Source organism: Leptonychotes weddellii, chromosome 3 (assembly GCF_054177405.1).
Source record: "Leptonychotes weddellii isolate Sample4059 chromosome 3, ASM5417740v2, whole genome shotgun sequence".
Taxonomy (NCBI): Eukaryota; Metazoa; Chordata; class Mammalia; order Carnivora; family Phocidae; genus Leptonychotes; species Leptonychotes weddellii.
Window position 1 is genome coordinate 165,869,483 of NC_138371.1, and position 27,435 is coordinate 165,896,917.

The following is a 27,435-nucleotide window of genomic DNA, read 5'->3' on the forward strand; positions in this document are numbered from 1 at the left end:
AATAAATAAAATCTTTTTTAAAAAAAAGAACTACTTTCCTTTAAATGTGGATTTTTTTCAAGTTTGCTACATTTTCAGTTACGATCTTACTCTTTTCATAGCATCTACTTGTAGATAGCCGTAGCACGTGACTTGAGAAATTTTGTTGGAGCAAAATTTCCTATATTAGGGCAGTGGTTACACATTAGAATCATCTAGTGACAGTGGTCCTCCAACTTGGCTACACATCAGAATCATGTAGGGAGCTTTTAGAAGTCCCAGAGCCTAGTCCTTCCCCTGGACCAATGACGCCAAATCTTCTGTGGCTGGAGCTTTAATGTCAACGTATTTGAAAGTTCCCCAGATGATTTCAATATGCCCCCAGGTTTAGTCAGCCTAGAGCAGTGGTTCTCAAACTTTCATGTGATAAGCATCCCCTGGAGATTTGTTAATATGCAGCTTCTGATTCAGGGGGACTGGGGTGGGGCCCCAGATTCTGCATTTCTAACAAGCTCCCATGTGGTGATGGTAGATGGTATCATGAGAGATGGGAAATTCTCACATGAGAGCAGATAAGAGAGACCAGTAGCTCTGGTCTGCAGCAACACATGAGTGGTAAGCACTTAGCTCAAATATATATATCTGAGAGAGCCCGGCCCTATTACCAATCAATTGAGTTTGATTACACTGGATGGGTTCCAGAATTTGACCTTTTGTTTTGTTGTTGTTGTTTAATTTAATTTAAATTCAGTTAACTAACATATAGTGTATTATTAGTTTCAGAGGTAGAGTTCAGTGATTCATCAGTTGTAAATAACACCGAGTGCTCATTACATCACGTGCCCTCCTTAATGCCCATCCCCCACTCCCACCCCTCCAGCAACCCTCAGTTTGTTTCCTATAGTTAAGAGTCTCTTATAATTTGTCTCCCTCTCTGATTTCATCTTATTTATCTTTCCCTCCCTTCCCCTATGATCCTGTTTTGTTTCTTAAATTCCACATATGAGTGAAATCATGTGATAATTGTTTTTCTCTGATTGACTTATTTTGCTTAGCATAATACCCTCTAGTTCCATCCACGCTGTTTCAAATGGCAAGATTTCATCTTTTTTGATGGCTGAGTAATATTCCAGTGTGTGTGTGTGTGTGTGTGTGTATACACACACCACATCTTCTTTATCCATTCATCTGTCAGTGGACATCTGGGCTCTTTCCATAGTTTCGCTGTTGTGGACATTGCTGCTATAAACATTGGGGTGCAGGTGCTCTTTCGGATCACTACATTTGTATCTTTGGGGTAAATACCTAGTCCTGCAATTGCTGGGTCATAGAGTAGCTCTATTCTTAACTTTTTGAGGAACCTCCATACTGTTTTCCAGAGAGGCTGCACCAGCTTGCATTCCTGCCAGCAGTGTGAGAGGGTTCCCCTTTCTCCATATCCTTGCCAACATTTGTTGTTTCCCAACTTGTTAATTTTAGCCATTCTGACTGGTGTGAGGTGATATCTCATTGTGGTTTTGATTTTGGCCTTTTTTTTAAAGATTTTATTGATTTAATTTAGAGAGAGAGAGTGTGTGAGTGGGGGGAGGGGCAGAGGGAGAGGAAGAGAGAGAATTGGAGCAGACTCCCCACTGAGCACGGAGCCTAATGCAGGGCTGGATCCTGAGACCATGACCTGAGCCAAAATCAAGAGTCAGATGCTCAACCGACTGAGCCACCTCAGTACTCCCGACCATTTTTAAAAGGTCCCTGAGTGATGGTTATATTGAATCCCAGGTGGATAACCCCTGTAGCATTAGGGGTACCTTTAGTTATATAAGTGGTTAATAAAAATTTATCAGGTTGGGGAGGAAAAGGAGAAAACCAAAACAAGGCCAGGAGGGCCCCCTTCCAGCCAGAGGAACTCCTGGACCTGCTGGGGGATATCTTATATCCAAAAGAAGATCCCTCTGTAGCAAGAGCTCATCATAAGGCTACCTGATTTTTTTTCAATTCATCTTAAGCCCCTGTTTTGCATATTGTTTGAATACATTTACATGTTGACTACCAAGAGGCCCTAACTCCAAATATGTAAGATAAAATAAGTTAGTTCTTGTCACCTACTGCAATTGTATTCATACACAGTAGTCAGTGCTGAGCACAACTCAAGTATGGAACAGATTTTGATGGAGGAAGGAAAGGATACAACAGCAGTACAGGGAGGAGGGAAGCTTGGGGAAGCCGAGATGGGCTTCTGCCACCCGCCCAGAGACAGCCCCCTCCTGGACCTCAGAGTCCGCAATAGAACCTGAAGCCCAAACCCCCTCTACACCTTTCTTTTCATTATTCCAAACAGTTTTGCTGCCTTTGAACTTTTTCCCTGGAGCTTCATTATGTACGCCCTTTAGCCTTCCTGAGCTGCTTGCAGGCCATCCTTTGAGTGTTCTTCCCTGGACCTTCTGGGCATGTCCTGTTTCTTTTGTGCCACCTCCCCACAGCGCTCAGCACAATGTGGGTCAGGGCCACTGCATACAGTTGCGTGGGGTATGCCCTGATCAGGGGCGCCTGCAGAGAGGCACGTGTCGGGGCTGAGCTTTAGCTCATCTCCACTCACCAAAGCATGCTGCCTCAGGCGTAGGATGTGTCTTTTTGCCCTTCTACCTGCTGGAAGGTGTGAGGGAGCCCTTTTTTCTTATTTGCACAAAAGGACCTGACATGTGCTAGTGGAGACCCAGTGTAGGTCTCTTAGTAGGTGCTTACTTAGTGCTTGCTGAATGAGTGAACGAATGAACAAACAAACGAATGAAAGAACATAGTGGAAGGCAGGATCAATAAGAGGCTTCCATAGTCATCTAGGTCTAGGTTAATGAGGCCCTAAATAAACTAGGATGTAATCACTGTGTTTACAGAAAGGAGGGGATAAACATGAAGAAGAAGCAACAGACTGTGGGTCAGATTAAAGTTTCCAGGATGGCAAAGGAGAGAGGGAATAAAAATGACCTCCTGCCTATAATCACCACTAAACTTGACTCTTCACAAGAAGAGTAAGGACAATGTGGTTGCAGATCCGTCCTTTTTACCCACCTCTGCATTGCTCGCTTTTTTAGGTGATAAGGTAACAGGAATTCTGTACCTCTTATGTATGAGGCCCTGTGCTGAGCAGTATGGAGACATAGGCCTTCCCCTCCCTCAGAGGGCTCAAGATCTGGTTGAGGGTGCTGGAGACAAGATTCCTGATGTAAGGCTGTGCTGATTAGCATCACAGATGGGAGACAAGTTTCAGATAATCATAGTAACTAAGTGCATGTGCTTTACTGCTTTTGGTAACTCTCCCCTGTATGAGGTGGCTATATGTTGCTTCTCACCGAAGAGGAAATTAACACTTAGAATGACATGGCAGCTTGCTTCTCATCCCATCTTCTGAATGCCAATCATGGTATTGGGTTGAACCATATAAAATTATTTTCGTAGGTCAAAAATGGTCAGATATCCCAAATTGCATATAGTCCATCTTAATACTTTCTACTATGTTATGCTGCCATTTGAGACCTTTTGAATGGTTTTATTGACTTGTTTTAAGCCAGTTATAAAAGAAACTCTTTTTAAGGAGCTCCTGGCTGGCTCAGCCAGAAGAGCATGTGACTCTTGATCTCAGGGTTGTGAGTCTGAGCCCCACATTGGGTGTAAAGATTACTTAAATAAATAAAACTTTTAAAAAAGGATTTTTTTTTAAAAAGAGTGATGCTTTTTCTAGTAAATATGCAAAATAGGAAAAAGTGTGCAGAAGCAGAAAAATCTTAATCCCAAATTCTACAGTTGAGGGGCATCCTTAATAACATTTTGGTGTATTTCCTTTCATATATTTTCCCTTGTATTTTTTACAAAGTTGAGGTGTATTGCATATATAATGTTTTATCCTCTGTTTAAAAATAACAGTAATTATCTTAACATTAAATATATTTATAAACATAATTCTTAACAATATCATCATATTCCTTGAATATGCTATAATTCATCCTACCATTGGACCCCTGAAAGTTGTTTTCAGTTTCTTAATATTATACATATCTAGTCTTATTTCCAATTATTTTCTTAAGATAGATTCCTGTCTAGTAGTTTGTTTCAGCTGCTATAGCAGAATACCATAGACTGGGTGGCCTGTAAACAACAGAAATTTATTTCTCACAGTTCTGGAGGCTGGGAAGTCCAAGATCAAGGCTCCGACAGATTTGGCGTCTGATGAGGACTCACTTTCTGGTTGTAGATGTCAGTCTTTTCACCATGTCCTCACATGGCATAAAGGGGCAGGGAGCTCTCTGAGGCCTTTTTTCTAAGGGCACATTCCTCAAGACTTAATAACCTCGCAAAGGGCCCACCTCCAGATACACTGGGGATTATGATTCAACATATAAATTTTAGGAAGACACAAACATTCAGTCTATAACAATTCCCAAAAGGAATTTTGTCAAATAACTTGAAATTACTGGGTCAAAAAGTAGGAAACATTTTAAGTCTTTTGCTTTGTGTCATCAGTTGCCTTTCCAGAACGCTTCTGCCACCTTGATTAACTTTAGCCTTGATAGCAGAACTTTATCCTTGATAGCAGTTCTTGGCTGGTTCTGATTTGGTTGTGAGTAATAAATGCTATAAGAGTTTAAAGAGCAAATTTAAAGAATAGTCAAGAAAGTCTCAAGATTCAGGTGGAACTTGAACTGAACTTGAAGCATCCATAATGTTCAAGTAAACTGAGAGGGAAGACTTTTCCATCAGAAGCACAGCAGAAGCAAAGGTACTCTGGAAACAATGACTGTGGCATGTAGTAGAGATGGTCAAAATCTAAGTTTCCTAAGGTAGATACTTACTGAGTGGGAATAATGGGATATAGATTGAGAAAAGGAATATCAGCTGAGAGTGAACTTAATCCTATAGGTAGTGAGCTGTTGACAGATTTTGAGCAGGGGAAGGTATGAGCAAAGTAATGTTTTAATGATTGTAGAAGACTGGGAAACCAGAAACATTAACGGTGGCAGATTTTTTTTTTTTAAAGATTTTATTTATTTATTTGAGAGAGAGAGAGAATGAGAGAGAGCACATGAGAGGGGTTAGGGTCAGAGGGAGAAGCAGACTCTCTGCCGAGCAGGGAGCCCGATGCGGGACTCGATCCAGGGACTCCAGGATCATGACCTGAGCTGAAGGCAGTCGCTTAACGAACTGAGCCACCCAGGCGCCCAACAGTGGCAGATTTTTTTAAAGTGATCATCTGTCTTAAAATTATACTTCATATAAATGTGCTAGGAATGATTTGCTCTAGTGCTTAGCATATCATGGTGGTATAATTTACAACATGAGCTATGTCTGGGAGCTCAGGCTTGAGATTCAAATAGTGTAGCTTGGAGACCACAGTGGCTGGATCCAAAATGGTGGTCAGAAGCTATTTCACATGGAGGAAATCTCAGTTTTCATGAAGTGAAGGTCAGATGCCAGTGAACAGAGATGTCCAGACATTTACTCTGTCAGGTGAAGTGAGAGGTATAGTAAGGTCTTTCCACTAGAGCTGTTCTCAATCCTCTCTGTGGGTTTTACATGTGCAGTTACAACAAATTCTGATGAAAAGTAATTACCCCAAGCATTTCCTGGTAAATAAGATTTCATCTCTTTTAATTGCATTTTTACCAATTCTAAGGAAATGAGTATGTTGCAAATTTTGGTTTCCAGTGTGAATAAGTAAAATGTGATTGTTGCTGTTAATCATTGTATTTTCTTCCTTTTTAAAGATAAACCAGATATTTTCAGTCAATGCAAAACAATGGCAGATATTTCAGTTATTCTTCAATTAGCTGGTCATAATATATATTTTTTCATAATATATTTTATATTAAAATGTCTTATATAACATGTATACTTTTTTTAAGATTTTACTTATTTCAGAGAGAGAGAGAGAGGGCGTGCAGGAGGGGCAGAGGGATTGGGAGAGGGAAAATCCCAAGCAGACTTCCCACTGAGCATGGAGCACAACTTGGGGATCAGTCTCTCAACCCTGAGATCATGGCCTAAGCCAAAACCAAGAGTTAGATGCCCAACCAGCTGAGCCACCCAGGTGCCCCAAGACATGTACACTTTTAAAATCTATCTGTAGCTCACCATACCTCATATAGCACAATGCTTATACTGTGGAAAAATAAGACTCAGACTCAAGTTTTATAGTGTATTAAGGTTGGCTACAAGAAGGAATGAGGGGCCACACACAAAATTGGTAGGCCACCAAAGAGTGAATCACTTTTCTTGAGATTCATTGTCACAAGGCATACTGTTCATGGCAAAATGTTACAACTGTGCAAAATATTTGATGGTATTAACGTAGGATAACTTCCAAAAAGGGCTTTCATGAAAAATGCAGCTGATATATTTTTGTAAAGGATGATGTTGTTTACTCAGGGCAGAATAAAACATTAGGGTGTTTCTGACTTGCCACGGCTTTAACCTTTCCTTAACTGGGCTCTTCATGACATATAGTTTGTCTGTTATGGGAGGGCTGGCTTCATAGATATGTGACCTGGACAGTCACACATGGCTCTGTGCTTAGAAGGGTCTGGTGCTTGGTTTGATGTTCTTCTGTCACCATTTTTAAATTCCTAATAAATTTTGAACAAGGGCCTATATGTTCATTTTACTCTGGGCCCACAAATTATGTAGCTGGTCCTGATCTCACCCTCCTTTACCATGTATTATGGGCTAAACCATAGTTTTCCCAGCACCAAATTATGGACCAGGTTAGGAGCGAGGGCTGTAATGAGCCAAACAAGCTTCTGACCAACTCCTCTTACTTCCACAGGAGGCTAAACTGAGTCCAGGAGGGAATGGAAAGAGAGAGCAGGGGTCAGAAAAAGGCAGGGGCTATTGACAGCTAGTTTCTCCACTAATAACAGCAGTTTGTACTCCTGGTACACCAACCACCGCATCTGCCAGGCTCTCACTGAGCACTTCATGTGCCTTCTTTTCTTTCACTGAATCCTCTCAACAACCTGCAAAATTAGTATTATTTTTATCGATGAGGGATCTGAAGTTTTCGGTAATGAAGTTGCCCACGATTCCAGAGCTAGTAGTGATCTTTTCCCATTCGTATTCTTTCTGCTCACTTAACAAAGTAGCCAACCATCCTTGTCTGTTGATAAAATTGAATTTGAATCACTTATTTGCCTACTTGAGACTCATTGGCAGGGAGAGGGCCATAGACTAATGCTTACATAAGTTGTTTATTTTCTGCTTCTATTTTCATATAATTGTAGATAGTTATTTAGGACCTTCTGGATATAAATTTCTTTTCTTTTTGTCCATAGATACTATCTGGATAATATATTAATACTGGAAGTCTTTTTCCAAGATGAAATAGGTACACACTCCTTCTTTTGTCTGAAGGTCGTCTCAATAAACAGTGCTATATATATTTTTAAACTTCAGCCAAAATGACATTTTGTTTCTTGGTTATTTCTGTTATTGTTGTTTTTCTAGTAGTTATATGTGATTGTGATCTGCTGAAATTAAAATAGATTATCATGTTTTCTATTTTAATTTTGCATTAAAATAAGGTTTTTCAAAAATTTATAAATAGATTCTCTTCTAGACTAACCCCAATTATGTCTCCTGCAGGAAACCATTTCTGGCAGCTGATGTGCCCAGGCTTGGATATAGTTCCTCATCCAATCACAGGTACATTCCCCGGAGGGCAGTGCTCTATGTACCTGGAAATGATGAAAAGAAAATAAAGAAGATTCCCTCCCTGAATGTAGATTGTGCAGTGCTCGACTACGAGGATGGTGTGGCTATGAACAAAAAGGTAATAGCATGATTTTTCCTTAGGATGGGAAAAAGAAATGGATTGATATTTGGTGCTGTCTTGGTAACGTTGCTCACTAGTTGAAAAGACTCCACCATAGTCATCTTTTACTGATTACTGATATATTCTTGATCCAGCCTTCCTACAGGTTCTGAATGTGTGTGTCTCTTTTCTCCAAGAGAAAGGAAGAACCCAACAAAAATATACTTAAAATCATGACCTTCAGTATATGTGACTACGTGTATATATTAATAAAGAGATAGACAATCCGTTTTGGCTATGCAATTTACCAGTTTGGGTAAATGAGTTAATCCGAGAATTGTGGTGTAAATTTTTTAGACCAGTAAGATGCAACTAGGAATTTATTTCTTTTTTTAAGTAGGCTCCATGCTGGAGCCCAATGCAGGGCTTCAACTCATGACCCTGAGATCAAGACCTGAGCTGAAACCAAGAGTCAGACGCTCAACTGACTGAGCCACCCAGGCGCCCCAGGAATTTATTTCTTTTTAATATAGAGAAATGGCCTTATCTCTTCTGGAACAAGTGCCAAGAAAATAAAAGATGGACTTCTACAAATAAGTCACCATTTTTACTACTTAGTTTAAGGGAAACTAGCTGCAGAACTTTAGAGTTGCAGCTTTTGGCTGATTTCCTCATGGCCTGACCAGAGAACTGAGCCTTAAAAAATATCCCATTGCAAACAGGTACAAGAGGTTCTTACTGGGTGGTGGCATAATGAGTGCTTTTTGTTTCATTTGGTTTGGTTAACTTCATTTTCCAGGTTTTTATATTGAAGATGTATTTTGTTCAGTAATTAGGTGTAAATCATTATAACAATAATTTATGTTTACATGGAATTTTGTAAGTTAAAAACATGTTTTTACTTGATCTTTCTCTATCTAGTACCTAGACAGTGAGGTTGTCTGGGAATAGATTGTAGGGCTGGGGGACAGAGAGAGCTGACCATGTGGATTTATGCCTATCTGGACACTTTCTTCTCTTAAGTGATCTGAAATAGCATGGCTGTAGAACTTTCTTGATTAATTGCTTTCCGTGAAGAGTCTAGCAAACAAATATTTGCCTTAATTAAAAAAGAAAGAGTTAACTTCCAGCATCTTCCTGATGGTCAAATCAAGACTTTCCAAGTATTTGGAAAAGGATTAGAATAAGCATGTGGAATCTAAAGCGTCTCCTCGACATCTTTGGCATGCCCCAAGGAAAATACAATTAATCTTCTTTTTCCCAGAGATTAAGGTAAATAGGCCTTTTCTGGAAGGATATAATGTGCGTCCAGTATGCTCCTTTCCAAAACTCATGTAGTGCACTCTAAGATTAGATTCTAAATTGTAATTTCAGTTCTTTGTAACCCAGGGCAATTCACTTTACTTCTGTGCCTCAATTTCTTATCTCTACTGTGGGATGACAAAATCTTCTTTTGTCAGGGACAGGGATTATTATGAGGAAAAAGTTTGATAAAATGCCTGGGAGTAGCTTGATTTCCTATAGGAAATAGATTAGATAAATCCTGTAGTAATCATGATTAGAGGGGAATTTATTTTAGCATGTAGCACAGTGAGCCATTAGGTACCCTGATAAACTTCTAATTATATTTCTTCACAAATCTTGAGGCTATCTTCCCATATCCACCAGATGATGTTTCCTGCCACCCAGATAAGTTGGAAATATGGTCCATTCTCGCCTCCCATTTCCTTACTGCTCACCTGTGTTCTCAAGCTCATCCTTCTACCCAGAGCCTCTACTTACGAGGAAGCTAAGGAAGGGAAGGGGAAGGAAGAATTCATGATGGGCCAGCTGTGCCTGCCATCTTTGCATTTATATCCAGACAGTGTCTTCATCAGGACACTCCAGTTCTCTTAATGTAGTTAAACTTCCCATTAATTGCTGGGCCTGTAAAAAAATTTTTCTTAAAATCTCTATCCAGGACTTAATTTTATCTCATATATTTTATTTCATAGCCCTTACCTATCAAGGTCTTTTTGGATTTTGATTTCATCATCATTTATAGCATTTGAGAATTTGGCCAGCATATCATATGAAAATTTAACAAGTTTCTGATGGAAATGTTGGAGAGGTTGGAGCCAAGTACTGCACAAGCATGCAACTAGAAGCTTCTGTTCATGTTATATTTGTATAGTGCTGACTAAATGCCAGGCACTGTTCTAAGGGCTTTAATTTGCATAACAACCCAGTGAGATACTACTGTTACACTGTTTCTACAGATAGAAGCTGAGGCATGGAGAAGTCAATTTCGTGAATCAATACTGTGAGTAGGGTTATTCAGTCACCTGATGCTCCTAAAATCCAATCTTTTCATAAGGATATTACAACAGATTTTTATCTCATTCCATTTCAAAATAAAGATACCATCCCAATTTACCTGCCTAGAAATACCTTCTCCCCCTGCACTTACACCTGGCTAGAAAAACGAGGTTAAGCAGATGAGACTTGATCTTGTAGAACCCATATCAGTACCTAGTTATTAACATCTTCATTTTGAAGTGCTGGAGATAGAAAAATAGTAACAGGGGGCGCCTGGGTGGCTCATCGTTAAGCATCTGCCTTCGGCTCAGGTCATGATCCCAGGGTCCTGGGATCGAGCCCCACGTCGGGCTCCCTGCTCCGCGGGAAGCCTGCTTCTCCCTCTCCCACTCCCCCTGCTTGTGTTCCCTCTCTCGCTGTGCCTCTCTCTGTCAAGTAAATAAATAAAATCTTTAAAAAAATAAATAAAATAAATAAATAAATTTAAAAAAAAAGGAAAATAGTAACAGCTACCATTTACCAAGAGTTTTCTATGTAGGAGGTGCTGTATTAAATGCTTTTTATATATTATCTCATTTAATACTCACAGCAGTTTTGAGATGTGTCCAAGGTCACAGTGCCATTAAATATAGAACCAAGATTTGAATCTCCTGGAATTTTTGCCAGGAATCAGCCTCAGTCAAGTTCACCTGTCTACATAATCCCATAATTAAACATTTCCCCCTTTCTTGGCAAGTTTGTACCTTGGCTTCTCTTTATCTTTTGTCACCTTTGTGTACTCCATGGTTTCTCAAAGATTACTGATGGGAGCTCTGTGTTCACCTCTGCAGATTCTTTTAGTGTCCTGGGATTGTAATCTATTTAGACCTAGGGACTTCAATTCATTTGAAATGTCCAGATACATCTGAAACTTCTCACATATTGCACATATATTCTTTTTTTCTTTGTTGAAGTCACCTTTTCATCATATTTCTTGTTGAATTATTAGTCTTCTTGATGAACAAAATGGAGTAGAGACCATTTTTAAGGAGTTTATTTCTTAAGAAGAAATCCATATTAAAACTCATTTCAGATGTTCTCTTTTTTTCATTTCAGATGTTCTAATTATAGTTTTGCTAAACTGAACTATTATTGTCTAATCAACTTCCTTGGTACTATTAAAACTTAAGTTGCTTCATTTTGTATCTCATTTTATTTCTTTTTTATTAGTAGACTAATTCAATATTTCATTTGATTGACACTGTGGAGTATGGGCTTGTAATGAAAACAATAGCAGTTTCCACAGAGCAGTTTATAAGTGTATAATACCTTCCAGCAGGCTCTAATCCTGTCCTGCTAATCCAATTTGTGTTTAAGTAGCTCCTTCATGTCAAGGATGGCACTACCAGCTCACCTTCCCAAGTATGGATGATAAAAAGACTGTCTCCACTCCCCTCTTATCTTTTTCTTTTCGTTGTTAAATGCATGAGTAGATACAGGACTACATAAGCCACTGCTTGCTGGGATACAGTGAAAATAAGCCAAGTAAGGCACAGATTTCTGGTGAATCTCATGATACTTGGGTGAGGCCAAGAAGGTAGGAATGGAATAAATAGAGACAGGATTCCAGGGCTGCTATTTTAGTTGAGTAAAATTTAAGTAAATATTTAAATGTATTTAATATTTAAGCTTAAATGTGGAAATTTAGGCACTCAATATCTAAATAAATATTGAGTGTCTACTCAACCAGGCACTGTGGCAAGAAGGAGGGAAAAACAGATGCTTGCATGGTCCCCAATGTGGAGGACTCAAAGGCTGGTGATGAGACAGGGAAAAAGTAAAAAATTATAATCTAAGCAGATAGATCTATAAGAACATGTATTTTTTATTCTCATTTGGTTCTAAGTATTTTTTTTCTTAAGATTTATTTATTTATTTGAGAGAGAGAGCGAGTGCGTGCATGCATGAATTGGGGGAAGGGCATCGGGAGAGGGAGAGAGAGAATCCCAACCAGACTCTCTGCTGAGTAAGGAGCCTGATGAGGAGGGTAGGGGGCAGCTCCATCTGACAATCCATGAGATCATGACCTGAGTCAAAATCACAAGTCGGATGCTTAACTGACTGAGCCACCCAGGTGCCCTGCTTCTAAGTATTTTTTGATTCCCATTTTGATCTCTTGCTTGAGCCAGGAGCTACTAAAGGGTGCATCCCAAACTCTCTGTGGTAAAGAACCAATTTGGTTATTTTTATTTGTTGTTAATTTCTTTTGTTTTTTAAACATTTCTAATCTATTGTTGACTGATACTTTTATAAAATACAAAAAAAAAAAAAGAATTGCTAGAAAAATTAAATGCTGCTTGGGTGTCAAAACAATGTCAAGTACTATAGAAGTTTCTAAATTTATACCTGCCTTTCCTATGTACCTCCTATTGTCATGGTCATGGTCAGAGTTTGTGGACCAACAATGGTCCACAGACCACAGTTTGAGTAGTAGGGACTTAGAATTTTTAAATTTTCAAGCATATGAGAGATTTCTTATTTATTCTTTTATTGCTGACCTCTAGCTTGGTTGAACGATGGTTAGAGAATGTAATCTGAATAATGCTGATTTTTAGAAATGTGTTGAGTTCTGCTTTACGTGAGCCATCTTTGCAAATGTTTCATATGTGCTTAAGAAGAATGTGTAGTTTCTGTTTACTAGACCAGAGTTCTGTATATTTTTCCATTGGACCAAACGTGTTAATTATATTATTCAAATACCCAAATCTTCACTGATTTTTATATGCTTGATATATCAGTAATTGAGAGGCTAGTTGAAATTTAGCCTCCAGTGGATAATTTGCCAATTTCCCCCTATAGTTCTATAAATTTTTGCTGCTGGTAGTTTGAGCCTATGTTATTGGGTATCTACAAATTCAGAATTTTTATATCCTCCTTGTATATTGGATCATTTATTATTAGGCACTAAAATGTTCTTGCTTTAAAGTTTCTGTGGTCTGATATGAATACACCAGCTTCCTTTTAGTTAGCACCTGCCCAGTATATTGTTTTTAGCCTTTGCTTTCACCTTTCCCATATCTTTGTTTCAAATATGTATCCTATTGTTTTTAAAATTTTTATACCTATGTAGACAATCTCTGTCTTCTAACTGGAACATTAATCCACTTACTTTTTATTTTTATTTTTATGTTTAAGTAATCTCTACACCCAGTGTGGGGCTTGAAGTCATTACCCCAAGATCAAGAGTCGCACGCTCCACCAACTGAGATAGCCAGGCACCCCTCCACTTACTTTTAATGTAATTACTGATAAATTTAGATTTAAATATAGTATTATTATTATCCCTATTTTTCTCATCTTTCTATGGTTTTTTTTTTCTCATCTTTCCTGCCTTTTAAAGATTATTTGACTTTTTTGTTTTGTTTTCTTAGTCCATGTTTTCCTCTCTTAGTTTAGAAGTTATGACTGTATTTCCAACTTTTATTGGTAACTCTGGAAATTTTACAAGTATATTTAACAAAGCCTAAAATTAACCTGCACCTTCTTCCTGGACAACACAAGAATTTTATAAAACTTTAAATCCAATCCTCTCCCTTGTAATTGATGTTATTTTTGCCTAGTATTTCAATATCTCTTTTTAATCTCACAAATTTTGTATTATTGCTATCATTACATTTTATATATACAATATTTATTTAGATTAAGCTACGTATTTTATCACTTCTTTAACTTGCTCATTATTTCCTCTTTTACATCTCAGACCTTCTCTCTGGGGCCATCTTTCTTTCTCCTGATGTGCCTCCTTCAGAGTTTCCCCTATAGCAAAGTTTTGTTGATGGTAAACTCACAGTTTTTATTTGTTTGAAAATGTCTTCATTGTTTGGCTAGGTAGAGAAATCTGGACTGACAGTTATTTTCTCTCAGAACTTTGAAGATATTATTTCATTGTCTTCTGGTTTCTGTTATTGCTATTGGGAACTCTGTTGTCAGTCTACAAACAAGGTTGCCTTTTCTTCTTTGGCTGCTTTTAAGATCTTCTTGTCTTTGGTGTACTGAACTTTCACTAAAATATTAACTAAGTGTTGGGGCACCTTGGTGGCTCAGTTGGTTAAGCATCTGACTCTTGGTTTTGCCTCAGGTCATGAGATTGAGCCCTGTGTCAGGCTCCAAACTCAGCGGGGAGTCTGCTTGCTATTCTCTTTCTCCCTCCCCCTTTGCCTCTCCCCACCCCACCCCACTCACACAGGCTGTCTCTCAAATAGATAAATAAATAAATAAAATCTTAAGAAAATATTGATTTGATGTTGGCTTATTCCCCCTTCCCTTCTCTCTCCTTTTCCTTCCTTTACTTAGTACAAGGTGCTTTTCCTTTATTTGTGGATTCATGTCTTTTATCAGTTCTATAAAATTTCTACCATTAGCAATTCAGATATTGCTTCTATTCCATTCTTTCTATTCTTTCCTTCAGAGATGCCAAGTAGACCTATTTAGGAGCTTTTCATTCTATCCTTCCTGTCTCTTAGTACCTTTTTTTTTTTTTTTTAGGATTTATTTATTTATTTATGTGACAGGGAGAGAGAGCACAAGCAGGCGGAGTAGCAGGTAGAGGGAGAGGGAGAAGCAGGTTCCCTGCTGAGCAAGGAGCCCAATGCGGGGCTCGAGCCCAGGACCCTGGGATCATGACCTGAGCCAAAGGCAGTCGCTTAAACAACCAAGCCACCCAGGCACCCCTCTTAGTATCTTTTCATATTTTCTGTCTTCTTGTCTGTCTGTGCTACACTGCTGGTTAGTTTTTCATATCTGGCCAACACTTTTTTCATCCTCTTCAGTTGTATTTAATCTGTTTCACCCATCCTCTGAGATTTTTATTTTAAGTGTTATATTTTTCATATCTAGAAGTTCTGTTTGACTTTTCATATCTACTTGGTCAGTTCTGAATCTGACAATTTCAATTATTTCTTTTTCTTTTTTCTTCCCTTTTTTTTTTTTTTTTAAGTAGGCTCCATGCCCAATGTGGGGCTTGAACTCATGATCCTGAGATCAAGAGTCGGATACTCTACCAGCTGAGCCAGCCAGGCATGGCCAATTTCAATTATCTTTGCTTTTAAATCACTTTTTGTTGTTCACTGACTCATACTCATGGTATGAACCCATATTGATTAGAATTAATTCTTGGGAATCCCAAAGGCCTAGAATGGGAAGGTTTTTCTCCAAGAATTTGTGTTTGCTTCTGCTGGGAGTCAGGGATATTACTAATTTGGAGTCTCAGTTTGTTCTCCCCCAACTTTGCAGTAATCTCAGACTTAGGATCCAGATTCCAAGTCTGATACAGGTATTTAGTTCCAAGCTTTCTTATTTTTCTGACCCTTCATAAATCAGAAGTTAACTCCCATTTTATGTTGTTGTTGTTTTATGTTGGCCTCTGGAAAATTCCCTTACGTTCTTATGAGCCTAGCAATGCAATAAAAAGTACTTGTGTTGAAATGTATCCATTTTATGGTTGGATGGCCCTTTAGAGAATGTGGTTTGCCATATTGCCAAAGTAAAGTACCTATCCTTTAAAAAAATTTTTTTTAATTATAAACTTAAAAAGAATAGTCTAAAATTCATTTTTATACATAAAGAGTCAAATATTTATGAGATAAAACAGCCCCTAAACATCATTCCATTTCTCCCCTCCAGACACAGTCCCTTTTATCTCTTCTAGCTTACTCTTGTGGCAGTAACTCCCCTATCTCTAAGTAATATACTTCTTGAATTATTTTTTCAATTTCAGGTATGATATTGACTCCTTGTTATGGGATTTACCCCATCACCACCCTCACTACTATTTGTGAATTTCCTTATCCCTCAATCATCCAATAAAATTTTATATAACTTTGATAAAATTAGTATTCAGGGGAAAAACTATCTAGAGTGTAACTATGTAGTAATAAGCTGATTACTTTTTTTTTCCTGCCAACCTGTTGTTTCCCTTGGAGTTCATAATTATTTTTTTTTCCTGACTTTGTTTTATATTCAGTTATCACTAGGTCAAAACTTACCTCTTCACTGATTATCTAAATCTCTTCTAAATATGTTCAGAAGCATCCAGTATTTTATGTTTCATCTTGGAGAAATGTCTCCTTGTGTCTTCTGATCCCCTGTAATAGTTCCTGAGAGTAATTTTCCTTCTGAAGGACAAAAGCAACTTACATGAACATAATATCATTTTTTTTCTAATTTGATTTATAAGTAGTGGGGATGTGTTAGGAGTTTATAGTCATGAGGGGTCTTACACTTACCCTTTGGGAAGCCAAAGGAAGAACTCTGAATTATAATTCAAGGAAGGCTTTTCTATGGGAACCTAAGATAATAAAACCTGGGATGTCACTTGTGGGCACCTTGATTTGATACCAGGAACCCAGTTCAGTGGAAGAGGTAGAGGACTTGACAACAGAAAGCCTATTTAAATCTCCCAATTTTAACACTATCTAGCCAGGAAATTTGAGTCTATAATCTCAAGAGCCTCTGTTTCCTTCTGTGTCCCATGAGATAGGTGATAATGAAACCCGCACTGCCCACCACAGGACCAACTGTGAGGCTCAAATAGAAAAGTACTTTGTAAACTCTCAAGTGCTATAGAAATATTTTTTTAAGTAGTGGTATCATTCTTAAAGGAATAAAGCTTAGAAAATTTAGGAGAGGGGCACCTGAGTGGCTCAGTCGTTAAGCGTCTGCCTTCGGCTCAGGTCATGATCCCAGGGTCCTGGGGTCCAGCCCCACATCGGGCTTCCTGCTCAGCAGGAAGCCTGCTTCTCCCTCTCACATTCCCCTTGCTTGTGTTCCCTCTCTTGCTGTGTCTCTCTCTGTCAAATAAAGAAATACATCTGAAAAAAAAAAAAAAAGAAAATTTAGGAGAATAGATAGTATGTTCTTTAAGATGTCTCTTTCACAAAGAGGAAAGTAATTTGATGGTCAAGAACACAGATATTGGAGCCAAGCTGCCTGTGTGTGGACTCTGATAACACCTTGTCCTAATAGTGTGCCCTTGGACAAATTACTCTACTTCTCTGTGCCTCAGTATCCCCTCTGTAAGCGCTATATGAGTGTTTGATAAATACTTAAAGAGCAGTTGTCTTAACTATACTCCTGGCCAAAGGTCTGATGCATTAATTCAAGACTCCTTGCAATGCCAAGGTTCACTGGTATTGATTCATACCTTAGATTCTTGACTCCCATAGGGTAATATATTGGCATAGGTAGGTTTTAGTTCTAAATGTGATGGAGTTTGCCAATTTTGCTATTTTTTTAAACTTTCTCTTAAAATGGTAGACAAATAAAGGAAAGATTCTAAAGACAAACAAACAAACAAAAAACACTTTCTCTCTCTACTTCCCTCACAGATTTCTTAACAGTGGGGGGCTTGAGACAACTATCTTAGGACTATCTTACTTATTTTTTTCTTAGGAAACCAGAGAAGAGATTATCTTTCTTGAGTAGCTAAGCAATAAATTTTTACTTTGCATTTACTTTCTTGGCAAAAAGAGAGTAGGAAAATGGTAGAGGAAGGTAGACAAATCTGCATGTGAGGGCCTAGGCCCCATAAGATTGGTTAGAGCAAGGGAGAGTTAGGCTGTGGTCTGGGTCCTGGGAAAGTCCCATTTACAATGACATTCTTCATTATGGGAAACAGAAGGAGGAGGACTGTCACAGAGCTTCCCTCAGCAGAGTGTTGAGGGAAGCCCCTGGTTGGTGGGGATTGGAACAGCAGCTCTCTTCCCCACCACTTGCTCTGCTTGGCAGAGGATCTAGGGCTGCCAGGGGTACCGTCTTGTCAAAGCTGCCCACTATCACAAAAAGCAAGAGGGAGCCATTTGCCTTCTAAGCAACCGCCTGTGCTTCAGAAGCCCGCATAGGATCGTTCCATGAAGCCATGTTCTTTGGATGCTTCTGCTCCCTCTATCCACTTTGGATATAGTACATATGTGAGGCCTAAAGGCAGGTTAGTGGTTGTGAAGGAGACAACAATTGGAGGCAACACTGCGAAGGCAAGGGAAGTGCAGTTGCATCCCCAACAGCGAGCCACTTTCTAAGTACTCTTCACAAACAATAATTTAGAAAGCGCTCCCTGTTACCTGTCAGACTGCAGAATCCTGGAGTCATTGCATTTGTGAGTGTGAGTTGCTCATTAAGAAACACCAAATATCATGATCTCAGGGTCGTGGGATTGAGCCTCGAGTTGGGCTTGGCGCTGAGCATGGAGCCTGCTTGGGATTCTCTCTCTCCCTCTGCCCCTCCTCCCCACTCGTGCACACGCACTCTCTTCTCACTCTTAAAAAAAAAAGAAAGAAAAAGAAACACCAAATGTCAATCAAGGCCATTGGCTTATTATCAATTGATAAATATGAATATGATTTCCTGACACTCATCATTTTAAGCAGTTAACTCTTGAGTTCTTCTGTAGTGCCTTTAATTGTCATACAGACAGACATCCACACATCCAGGGTACTTTTCTACCCTGAACACATGTATTCTAATTTGTGCTCTCTCATTTGGCTTCTTTTTTTGCACATACAGGTGTGTGCATACACACACACACACACACACACACAGTATACAGACACTAAACCCCTATTTGTACTTACCATATGCACACACAAATCCATTTAGCTAAATTTTAAATACCTCTGTGCTGTTACTTTGGTTGAAATAAATTAGTAGAGTAGTGAGGTGTATTCTCCCTACAGGGAGAAAGCTAACTGACATGCAATGAATGATTAAATGTATACAGGGGCGTGGGGACCTAACTCCTCTTCAATAGGGGTGTGAAATTGGGATGGAAGACTCCTCTCCCAGGGGCCTTGCCTTTATTAAAAGACTTGAGAGCTTGGGAGATTTCTTCAATAGGAATTGGGGTATCTGTGAGTCTTTTTGGAACAGTATGGAAAGCTGAACTGTGCTTAGGAACTCTGCAAGGTCTTTTTGATCCTTAAAGGTTCTGATATAAAAACCTATCCAGGTTTTCATAAAAGTAGTAAAGTGTTTTCAGTCTTTTATCAATCCATTCATACCCTTAAATAACCTTTCCCCTTTTGTGGAGTAATCGCTTTAACCTCCCCCCCAAAAACCCTGACCTTTTCTCCCCTCATTGTTTTATTCTTCAAAACAGGGTTCTTTTTAATGCAAGGATTCAAATATCTCTATTAGGGTCATAATAGTCAGCAATTTCCATTTAATGAGCTCAACAAAATCTCTTTACAAAGAAATGCAGGCTTCAAATCGCCAGTTATTTCTTTTCCTGCAATTCCCAGGAATCCAATTAAGTAAGACCGTATGGTCTATAATATGGTATACCTGACTATGGAAAGCCCAAGCCTAGAACAGATCTTTGAGCTCCAGCTCAAAATTCAGATTGAAAGAAAGGAACCCAGCTTAAATGAGCTGAAACTTTATAAAAGTAGAAACTATAGTCATTTCCTCCAAAATGAAGTAAGAAATAACTTGGAATCTATAGTGAAAATCATTAAACTGCCTATTCCAAATTTAGCTACCAATTAAAATCTCTTCTTTTTTATCAAGGGACTTCAGGTGATTTTTATAAAATAAGCCCAGGAGGCTTCAGTTTGCTAAATCTCTGTCACTAAAGAACCAAATACACATAGCCACCACCGAAGTGAAGGAGATACAGCATGAAATTTTGCAGTACAGAATACTTGGTATCACAGAATAGTATATATTTCAAGTTTTCCTATTTTAGTGGCCACAATGTATAAGTATTAAATACCCCCATGTTTTCAATAATAAATTAGTGGGTATATTTTAAGGCATAATCTAACATATTGATCTGGAGAGGTGATTAAGAAATAATACACTTTTTTTTTTTAAAGATTTTATTTATTTATTTGAGACAGAGAGAATGAGAGACAGAGAGCATGAGAGGGAGGAGGGTCAGAGGGAGAAGCAGACTCCCCGCCGAGCAGGGAGCCCGATGCGGGACTCGATCCTGGGACTCCAGGATCATGACCTGAGCCGAAGGCAGTCGCTTAACCAACTGAGCCACCCAGGCGCCCAGAAATAATACACTTTTGCCATGTATTTTTAAATACATCAGAGCTTCTCAGAATGATGATAGTTTAATTCTTATTCTATACCTGCTGTGTAGGTTGGGGAAGATGGTGTTGGTTTTTTTTGTTTTGTTTTGTTTTAAGATTTTATTTATTTATTTATTTGACAGAGAGACACAGCGAGAGAGGGAACACAAACAGGGGGAGGGGAGGAGAAGCAGGCTCCCTGCCAAGCAGATGCAGGGCTCAGTCCCAGGACCCTGGGATCATGACCTGAGCCAAAGGCAGACGCTTAAGGACTGAGCCACACAGGCACCCCGGGAAGATAGTGTTTTAATGGGAAAAGAAAAGTGTGGCTTGTCAGAGCAAATATCAAGTCAAGAACTAACCCAAGGCATAGCCTGCCTTTCTAATAAAGATATGCCATTTGTTTCAAATATGTTTTTGCAACTTTTTCCCATTTGATGCAGTTGTGCGAGTCATTCGGTGGTCATAAATTAACCTGCAAAAGTGAGCAGTTGTGCCCTAAATTTCCACCCAAATCTAGTCTAAGAAGCACATATTTTTGGTAAAAGTATTGATTAGCTCCAGATAACTAGACCAAAAAAACCTTCCTTGATATGTGTCAGAAGAGGAAAAGCCTCGAGAGAAAGATGAGCCAGGGAGCTGGCCTGAGATGAAAATAGGCTTCCCAAAGATGCCTCAAGTTTTTCCAGTAAAGCATGAATTCTTGGAGCCTCCCAGGGCAGAAGAATGAAGCCAGATTGAGCCCCAATAGGCTATTCTACTAAGCCTTTCATAAACATTATCTAATCACCTTTCCATAGTAGCAGAAGAAGGCTGATGGTCTGGCCCAACTGGTACAAGGCACAAGTGTCAAGAGCCTCTCTTTCTTGGAGCTATGGATGGCTAGATGCATAGGGGAAGGAAAGTAGAAAAGTAGAGCCAGTGAACAAGAAGAACTTCCAAATAGGCTGTCAAAGCAAAGGAGCCTGAAGTGGGTGCAAAGCACCCAAGTTTGGAGTCAAGATATGAAAAAATTAGGGAGAACTAGATCAACGCCTCCCATTGGTCAAGAACTCCCACTCCCTGGGCTGGGAGCTGTGTAACTGGGTTTTCCACATTTCCCCTGGAGACATACTCCACATATCAGCTTTCAGTTCTGAGGGTCAGAGCAGGTATGGGCATTATCACAACTCCTTCCTGGGTTCTCCTTGGATTTTGAATTTGGATGGGCCAAAGGCAGTTACCTACAATCATTTTTTCTGGCCTCTGCCCTAACTGGAGTGAGCCTTTGGAGCTGACCATGGTGCTGAAGGTGGTGTGGGAACAATACTAGAGAACATTTAGAATATTCCTGTGTGCCAGCATTACTTCTAAGTGCTTTGCATGAATTCACTCATTTCATATGCACAGCAACTCTATGAAAGAGGTGCTGTTATTCCCATTGACAGATGAGGAGAGTGGAATACAGAGAGGTTAACAAACTTGCCCACGGTCACACAACCAATAAGGGGGGAAACTCTACACCCTAGAGCTTCACTTGTGGTCACTACACTTGCTAATGAGAGTTATTATCAGAGCCATACAGAACTTACCGAATTTTCTTTTTTTTTTTTTTTAAGATTTTATTTATTTATTTGACAGAGAGAGACACAGCGAGAGAGGGAACACAAGCAGGGGGAGTGGGGGAGGGAGAAGCAGGCTTCCTGCCGAGCAGGGAGCCCGATGTGGGACTCGATCCCAGGACCCTGGGATCATGACCTGAGCCGAAGGCAGACGCTTAATGACTGAGCCACCCAGGTGCCCAGAACTTACCGAATTTTCACTTGTTCAGGTTTTGTCCAAGTAGAAGTGAGCTATGGTTCCCTATCTCAAGTTGCCAGGAAGGTGCTGTGGTTTGGCATTTTGGAGAGCCAGACACAGCAGTGAAGACTGGTTGGGTGCACAGCAAAAGAGTGGCTGACTTACTTCATCATAATAGTCATTACACCTTAATGTAATGACTTGTTCCACATCTGCTTTCCTGGTAGACTCAGCTAGGTGAAGAGGGTGCCAATGAATCCCCCACACAGCTTACCAAAGGGGTTGGTACATAGTAGGTACTCAGCAAACATTTGATGAATAAATGAGTTACATGTGATCAATATAAAAACTGTTATTAACACGTGTACTATTTCAACATTAATAGAAGCACTGTAAATTTGTTAAGGTCTGAAAAAAAAATAGAAACACGATGTTGTGGAAAATATAGTCTCTTTGTATTTTATATTTGTCATGTCCCATCTTGGGAGTTATGTGAAGTTTGGAATGCATCTTAATCTCTTATCGATGCATCTATACAGACAAATCAAACAAAGCCCTAAGGTCATGATTTGGACAATTTGAATGCCTAAACACATGTACTGTTGAACTTTCTTATATGTTCGATTTGGGAGCTTGTGCTTTATTTGAGATTTGGGGTTTTATAGTATCTCAGGAAGGTAGTTCCTTTCGACATGAAAATAACTCTGAATGCCGTTTTTAGAAGGTCTATGAGTACTCTGTGGTAGCAGTTTGTAATGGTAATTATAGCACATTCCAACCAAATTTCCCATTTTGAAGCCTATTTGTTCTTTGATTTTCGTCAAATCATATTTTTGTTGTGTCATATGAACATGTAGGAGATTTCCATATCTGCCGTGTTAACTCTCTTCCAGCGTGTGTGTGTTTTTAAACAACACTCCACAGCTGAGCTCTTGGAGGACCAGCCTATTTTGACAGCTCCCCTTAGTCCGTGTATCACCAAGCTCGTTCTCTGCCAATATGTTTCACATGATTCTGTGGACATGTGTACCGCGCCTGTGTGACTTGCAAACACCCATACATTATTACAATAATAATTGGGTTTTGATGCAACTGGAACTCAGTACTACCAAGCTGCCATCATTTCCTTTTGGCTACCAGTACTAGGCAGGAAAATTATAGTCTAACTGTCTTCCTGTTTATTGATAAACAAAGTGGCCAGCCCAGCAATGGAGCCTGATTAGCAGTTTGCACCCTTTGTGAAAGGATAAACAGAACCCTACTGTTTTCTGTGTTTGACTGCAATTTGCATCTTTAAAGAGGTTGGACTGCCCTGAGATTCATGTTCAACTTCCGAGTGCCTGAATATTCTTTGATATGTTACATGTCAGCTTCCTTGTTTTCTTCTCCTTCATCTTGAAACAATATTTGCCAGCATATCTTTGTTCCCGTCTGGCCTACCATAAGCTTCCGGAGTCACCTGTCTGAAGGAGGAGGAGGGGGAGGGTGGGAGGAGAAATATGTCTCTGTCTCATCATACTTGAATTTTGCATTCCCCGAAGGCCCTTTCATGCCAACTCAACTCCATTTTTGAAGAGAGGATGATATAGGAACGAAGAGCCAAAGACAAAAGGGAATCTGCTTACCACTCTCACTGTCCCACAGGATCATTTTGGGGGCCCTTTGCCTTCCCTTACCTTCGCCCACCCTCCAAAGAATGTCTTCCCCTCTGTAAAGTGAAATATAATATTAGCCTCTACCTCAAGTTTGTTATAGTGTTCTATTCTGAAATTTATTTGAACCTAATTAGATTCTTTAAATGTTAACACACCGAAAAGTTGACTTCCCCATAACTATTTTTAAATGAGAGAAATGAAGACCATTTTAACTTGAATTTGCCTGAAGGAAAAGGGAGCATTAATACATGTAAACATGGATTAATCCGTTTAAGTAAATTTTTCCCATAGTCCTTACTGTATATAAACAACATTTGTTCTGCCTTAGAGATATTGCATGATTGGACCCACGAGACTGGTTATCCACTGAACAGTTTCCTTTTATAACTTCAAAAGAAATGTTATATATTTATTGGAGGTTGTAGGATGTTAAGTGTAGTTAGACATAAATTGTACCTCAGCTATTTTGTTAATGCCAAAAGGGATTAAATTCGATTTTATAGCTGTTGTAGAAATCTATTTGGTAGCTAACAAGTGGGATTTTTAAATCCTGGAAAACATAATCCTATTATAAAACAGGCAGCTGAATTAACATTACCCAGAAAGGTTCTCTTCATGGATTAGCGTTTTTTGACAATAACAAAGAAAATCATCAAATTCTATGGGGATATTACATGCTTTTCTCAAAAGTCTGAAGAGCGAATTGGGAAAAAAGAGCAAGATAAATGACCAAACATGCTATTACTTAGGCTGTTTCTTTTTAAGAAGAGCAGTGGAGGCTGGGAAGAACAACTCAGTGCAGCCTTGTCTGTAATAATGGCACGTGATCTGGAGTTGGAAATGGGGCCTTGCTGATTTATATGTCAGTGCTGTACCTTCAGTTGTATGTGGTTATTTACATCAGTAATTTTCTACTCCTGGTTTCCTTACGTGGTCACCCGAAGGCAAAAAAGTCACTGGGAACCAAAGTCTGTGAATGAAAACACAAATTGGTGGTGGAGTAAATACTTCGCTACTTCCTGTGAAATCAGTAACAGTCCCCCAATTATTATTAGACCTTAGAATCTAAGAATTGTAGAGCTGAAAATGACTTAGACATTTATTTTCGTTCGTTTTTATAGTCCTATTCTAAGTTTTAAACACTGCAAAAAGATGACTCTCAATCTCTCTCCCTCATAGACACTCATCCACACCACATACATACACATATACACGGTTAAGTGCCTTTTTATTTTTAAAGAACCTTTCTTTAAGTTTTAGCCATTGGTTTTGGCTTGTGGTGAGGGTTATTGTTAGAGGTTGCAGGACTTGCCAATTTTCATTTGCATGGGTATCATCTTAGTAGATAATCACATGGGTTTCAATCACTGGCATATCATTGTGTTAGATAATTGCACAGGCATAATCACATATGGATCTGGAACAAGTCATCACGTGGGCACCAATTCCATCTATACAGAGGAAGGTAATTGCATTAGAAGCAGGAAAGGGTGTGTCTTCATGGCAGCTAATCGCATGGGTATCAATCACATTAGGTATTGAGGTAGATAATCCTGTACAGATCTACCACATGTACTCATGGTGATAATTACATGCATATCAATTACATCGACACCCTGGTTTTCTCCTAGAGGATTACATGTGAAGCAGCCATGTCATGTGTTTGCTTATGTCGGAGAAGAGGCCTGATTTCCCTGTGGTCTCGTGGCCACCGGGTGGCTTGGTGGATGGAGGAAGCAATGCCATCCACAGCCAAGTGCTGGCAACTCCATGATTAGAGAGCCAGTGGAGACTCTTATTTTAAGGCTTTGTCTCCTGCAAGAGTGAAAATACTGGGAAGAATGTGAATGGGTGTAGAAGACATTTGTGATTTGCTAATGAGCATCCATTTTTCCTTTTCCAGAGGACGGCTCCCCATTTCCATTCCCAGCCCCGCCTTACCTCTCTGCCCCCCTCCAGTCAGGTATTCAGGGATAACCAATCAGTGAGTTGCATTCTTCTTGCCGCAGTGATTGGCCCAGGCCTGGACACGTGACATTAGCCAATCAGAGTCAGTCTGGGAACTTACGTGGGAGAAAGGGGCGGGAGTTCTTTCTCGCTGGGTCTTGTGTGAGAGGAGGTGAACCTGGCCCTGCGGCCACCATCAGACCTGGGTAGCCCAGCCTGTCCAGGATCCACGTGGAGCCAGAAATGAAGCCTCCACGTGGAGCCAGAAATGAAGCCTCTGTAGCGAAATTAGGACTGAGAGGTGGAGAACCCGGCCCTGAGGGCGTTGTCCGGACCTGATTCCAGCAAGCCCTGAAGTGAAATCCCTGGCCTGAAAACACTCCCTTAAGCCATTAAAGTCCCTTTGGGCCTAGGCCCGTGGGAGGTGGTTTTCTGCCCCTTTCTTCAGAGAGTCCTAACTGATAGGACAAGGTGATTGTTTTCCTGAGAACAAGGTTTCACTGGAGCGGAGCCGCCGTGAGGGAAGAGGTGAGGGCAGGGGACGGGTTTGGTTAAAGACCAACGCTGTGGCCCTTGGCCTGCGCCTGGGGCTGCACTTGGCTGTGTTGGAGTCCCGGTTGGCCGGCCCCTGAGCGCCTGAGCTCTAGCGGTGAAGAGCGTTTATTAAAAACCTTTAAATGCAGCCTGTTTTCACTTTTTCCCCTTGCCTATTCTTACTTTGATGTTTCTCAAATACTCCCAATGTGTAAGTTACACATCATTGTCTAAGTGCAGTTTCTACTACCAAAATAAATGAAAAAGAAAAAAATATATATATATTTATATATAGCCCCTCATGGCAAGACCTATACTGTTCTAAGGTATTCTTTTATTGACATTGCAATAGACAGTTGGATTTTTCTTTTTTCCAGACTAAATGCTACATTGGTTGATTATTGATTGATTTGGAAAAAACCAAAAGTTTTGGAAAAGGAGTAATAGAAATAATTGTCTTTAAAGTACAATCTACTGCTATCCAGAATAGAACATTTCTTAGAAAAGCTAGGTGGAATTTATATGCTTTGTTTACCAAATTCTGTGTGTCAAGCAGTTTGTCTCTTTTCTCCTCAGTTTGTACTTTTTAAAAAGATTTTTATTTATTTATTTTAGGGAGAGAGCACGCACGTGTGAGCAGGGGGAGGAACAGAGAGGAAGGGAGAGGGAGGGGAAAGACTCTTCGAGCAGACTCCACAATGAGCACCGAGCCCTACCCTGGGCTAGATCTCACGACCCCACAATCATGAGCTGAAACCAAGAGTCAGATGTTTATTTGAACTTCCACTGTAGTCTGGACCACCCCAAAAAGGTGAATTTCAAACCATGTATTCTTCAATATTCAAACCCCATGTATTCTTATTGATATTATCACTTTGTGCATATGCTGAGATTTGAAATCAGAAGTGAATGGGCCGATCCATAGAAACACCTAATAAGAGAACACAAATAACTGAAATATACTTTAATCTTAAAACCTCATCTTAAGAATTCCAAATTCTTTTTTTTCTTTCTTTTTTAAGTTTTATTATGTTATGTTAATTACCATACATTACATCATTAGTTTTTGATGTAGTGTTCCATGATTCATTGTTTGCGTATAACACCCAGTGCTCCATTCAGTACGTGCCCTCTTTAATACTCATCACCAGGCTAACCCATCCCCCCACGCTCCTCCCCTCTAGAACCCCCAGTTTCTCAGAGTCCATAGTCTCTCATGGTTCGTCTCCCCCTCCGATTTCCCCCCCTTCATTTTTCCCTTCCTACTAATTTCTTTTTTTTTTTAACATATAATGTATTATTTGTTTCAGAGGTACAGGTCTGTGATTCAAGAGTCTTACATAATTCACAGCGCTCACCATAGCACATACCCTCCCCAATGTCTATCACCCAGCCA

At 39.6% G+C, this 27,435-nt stretch overlaps 1 protein-coding gene across 3 annotated transcripts in view; it reads left to right on the plus strand.

Annotated features, from left to right (window-relative positions):
* The window catches only part of CLYBL (citramalyl-CoA lyase), a 246,423-nt gene that overhangs the window by 136,169 nt on the left and 82,819 nt on the right, over nucleotides 1–27,435 (plus strand). For all 3 annotated transcript variants that reach the window (XM_081815168.1, XM_081815169.1, XM_031026529.2), the window contains one exon: nucleotides 7,606–7,792. In XM_081815168.1, the coding sequence (XP_081671294.1) occupies nucleotides 7,606–7,792 (187 nt within the window). The remainder of the gene's footprint in view (nucleotides 1–7,605; nucleotides 7,793–27,435) is intronic.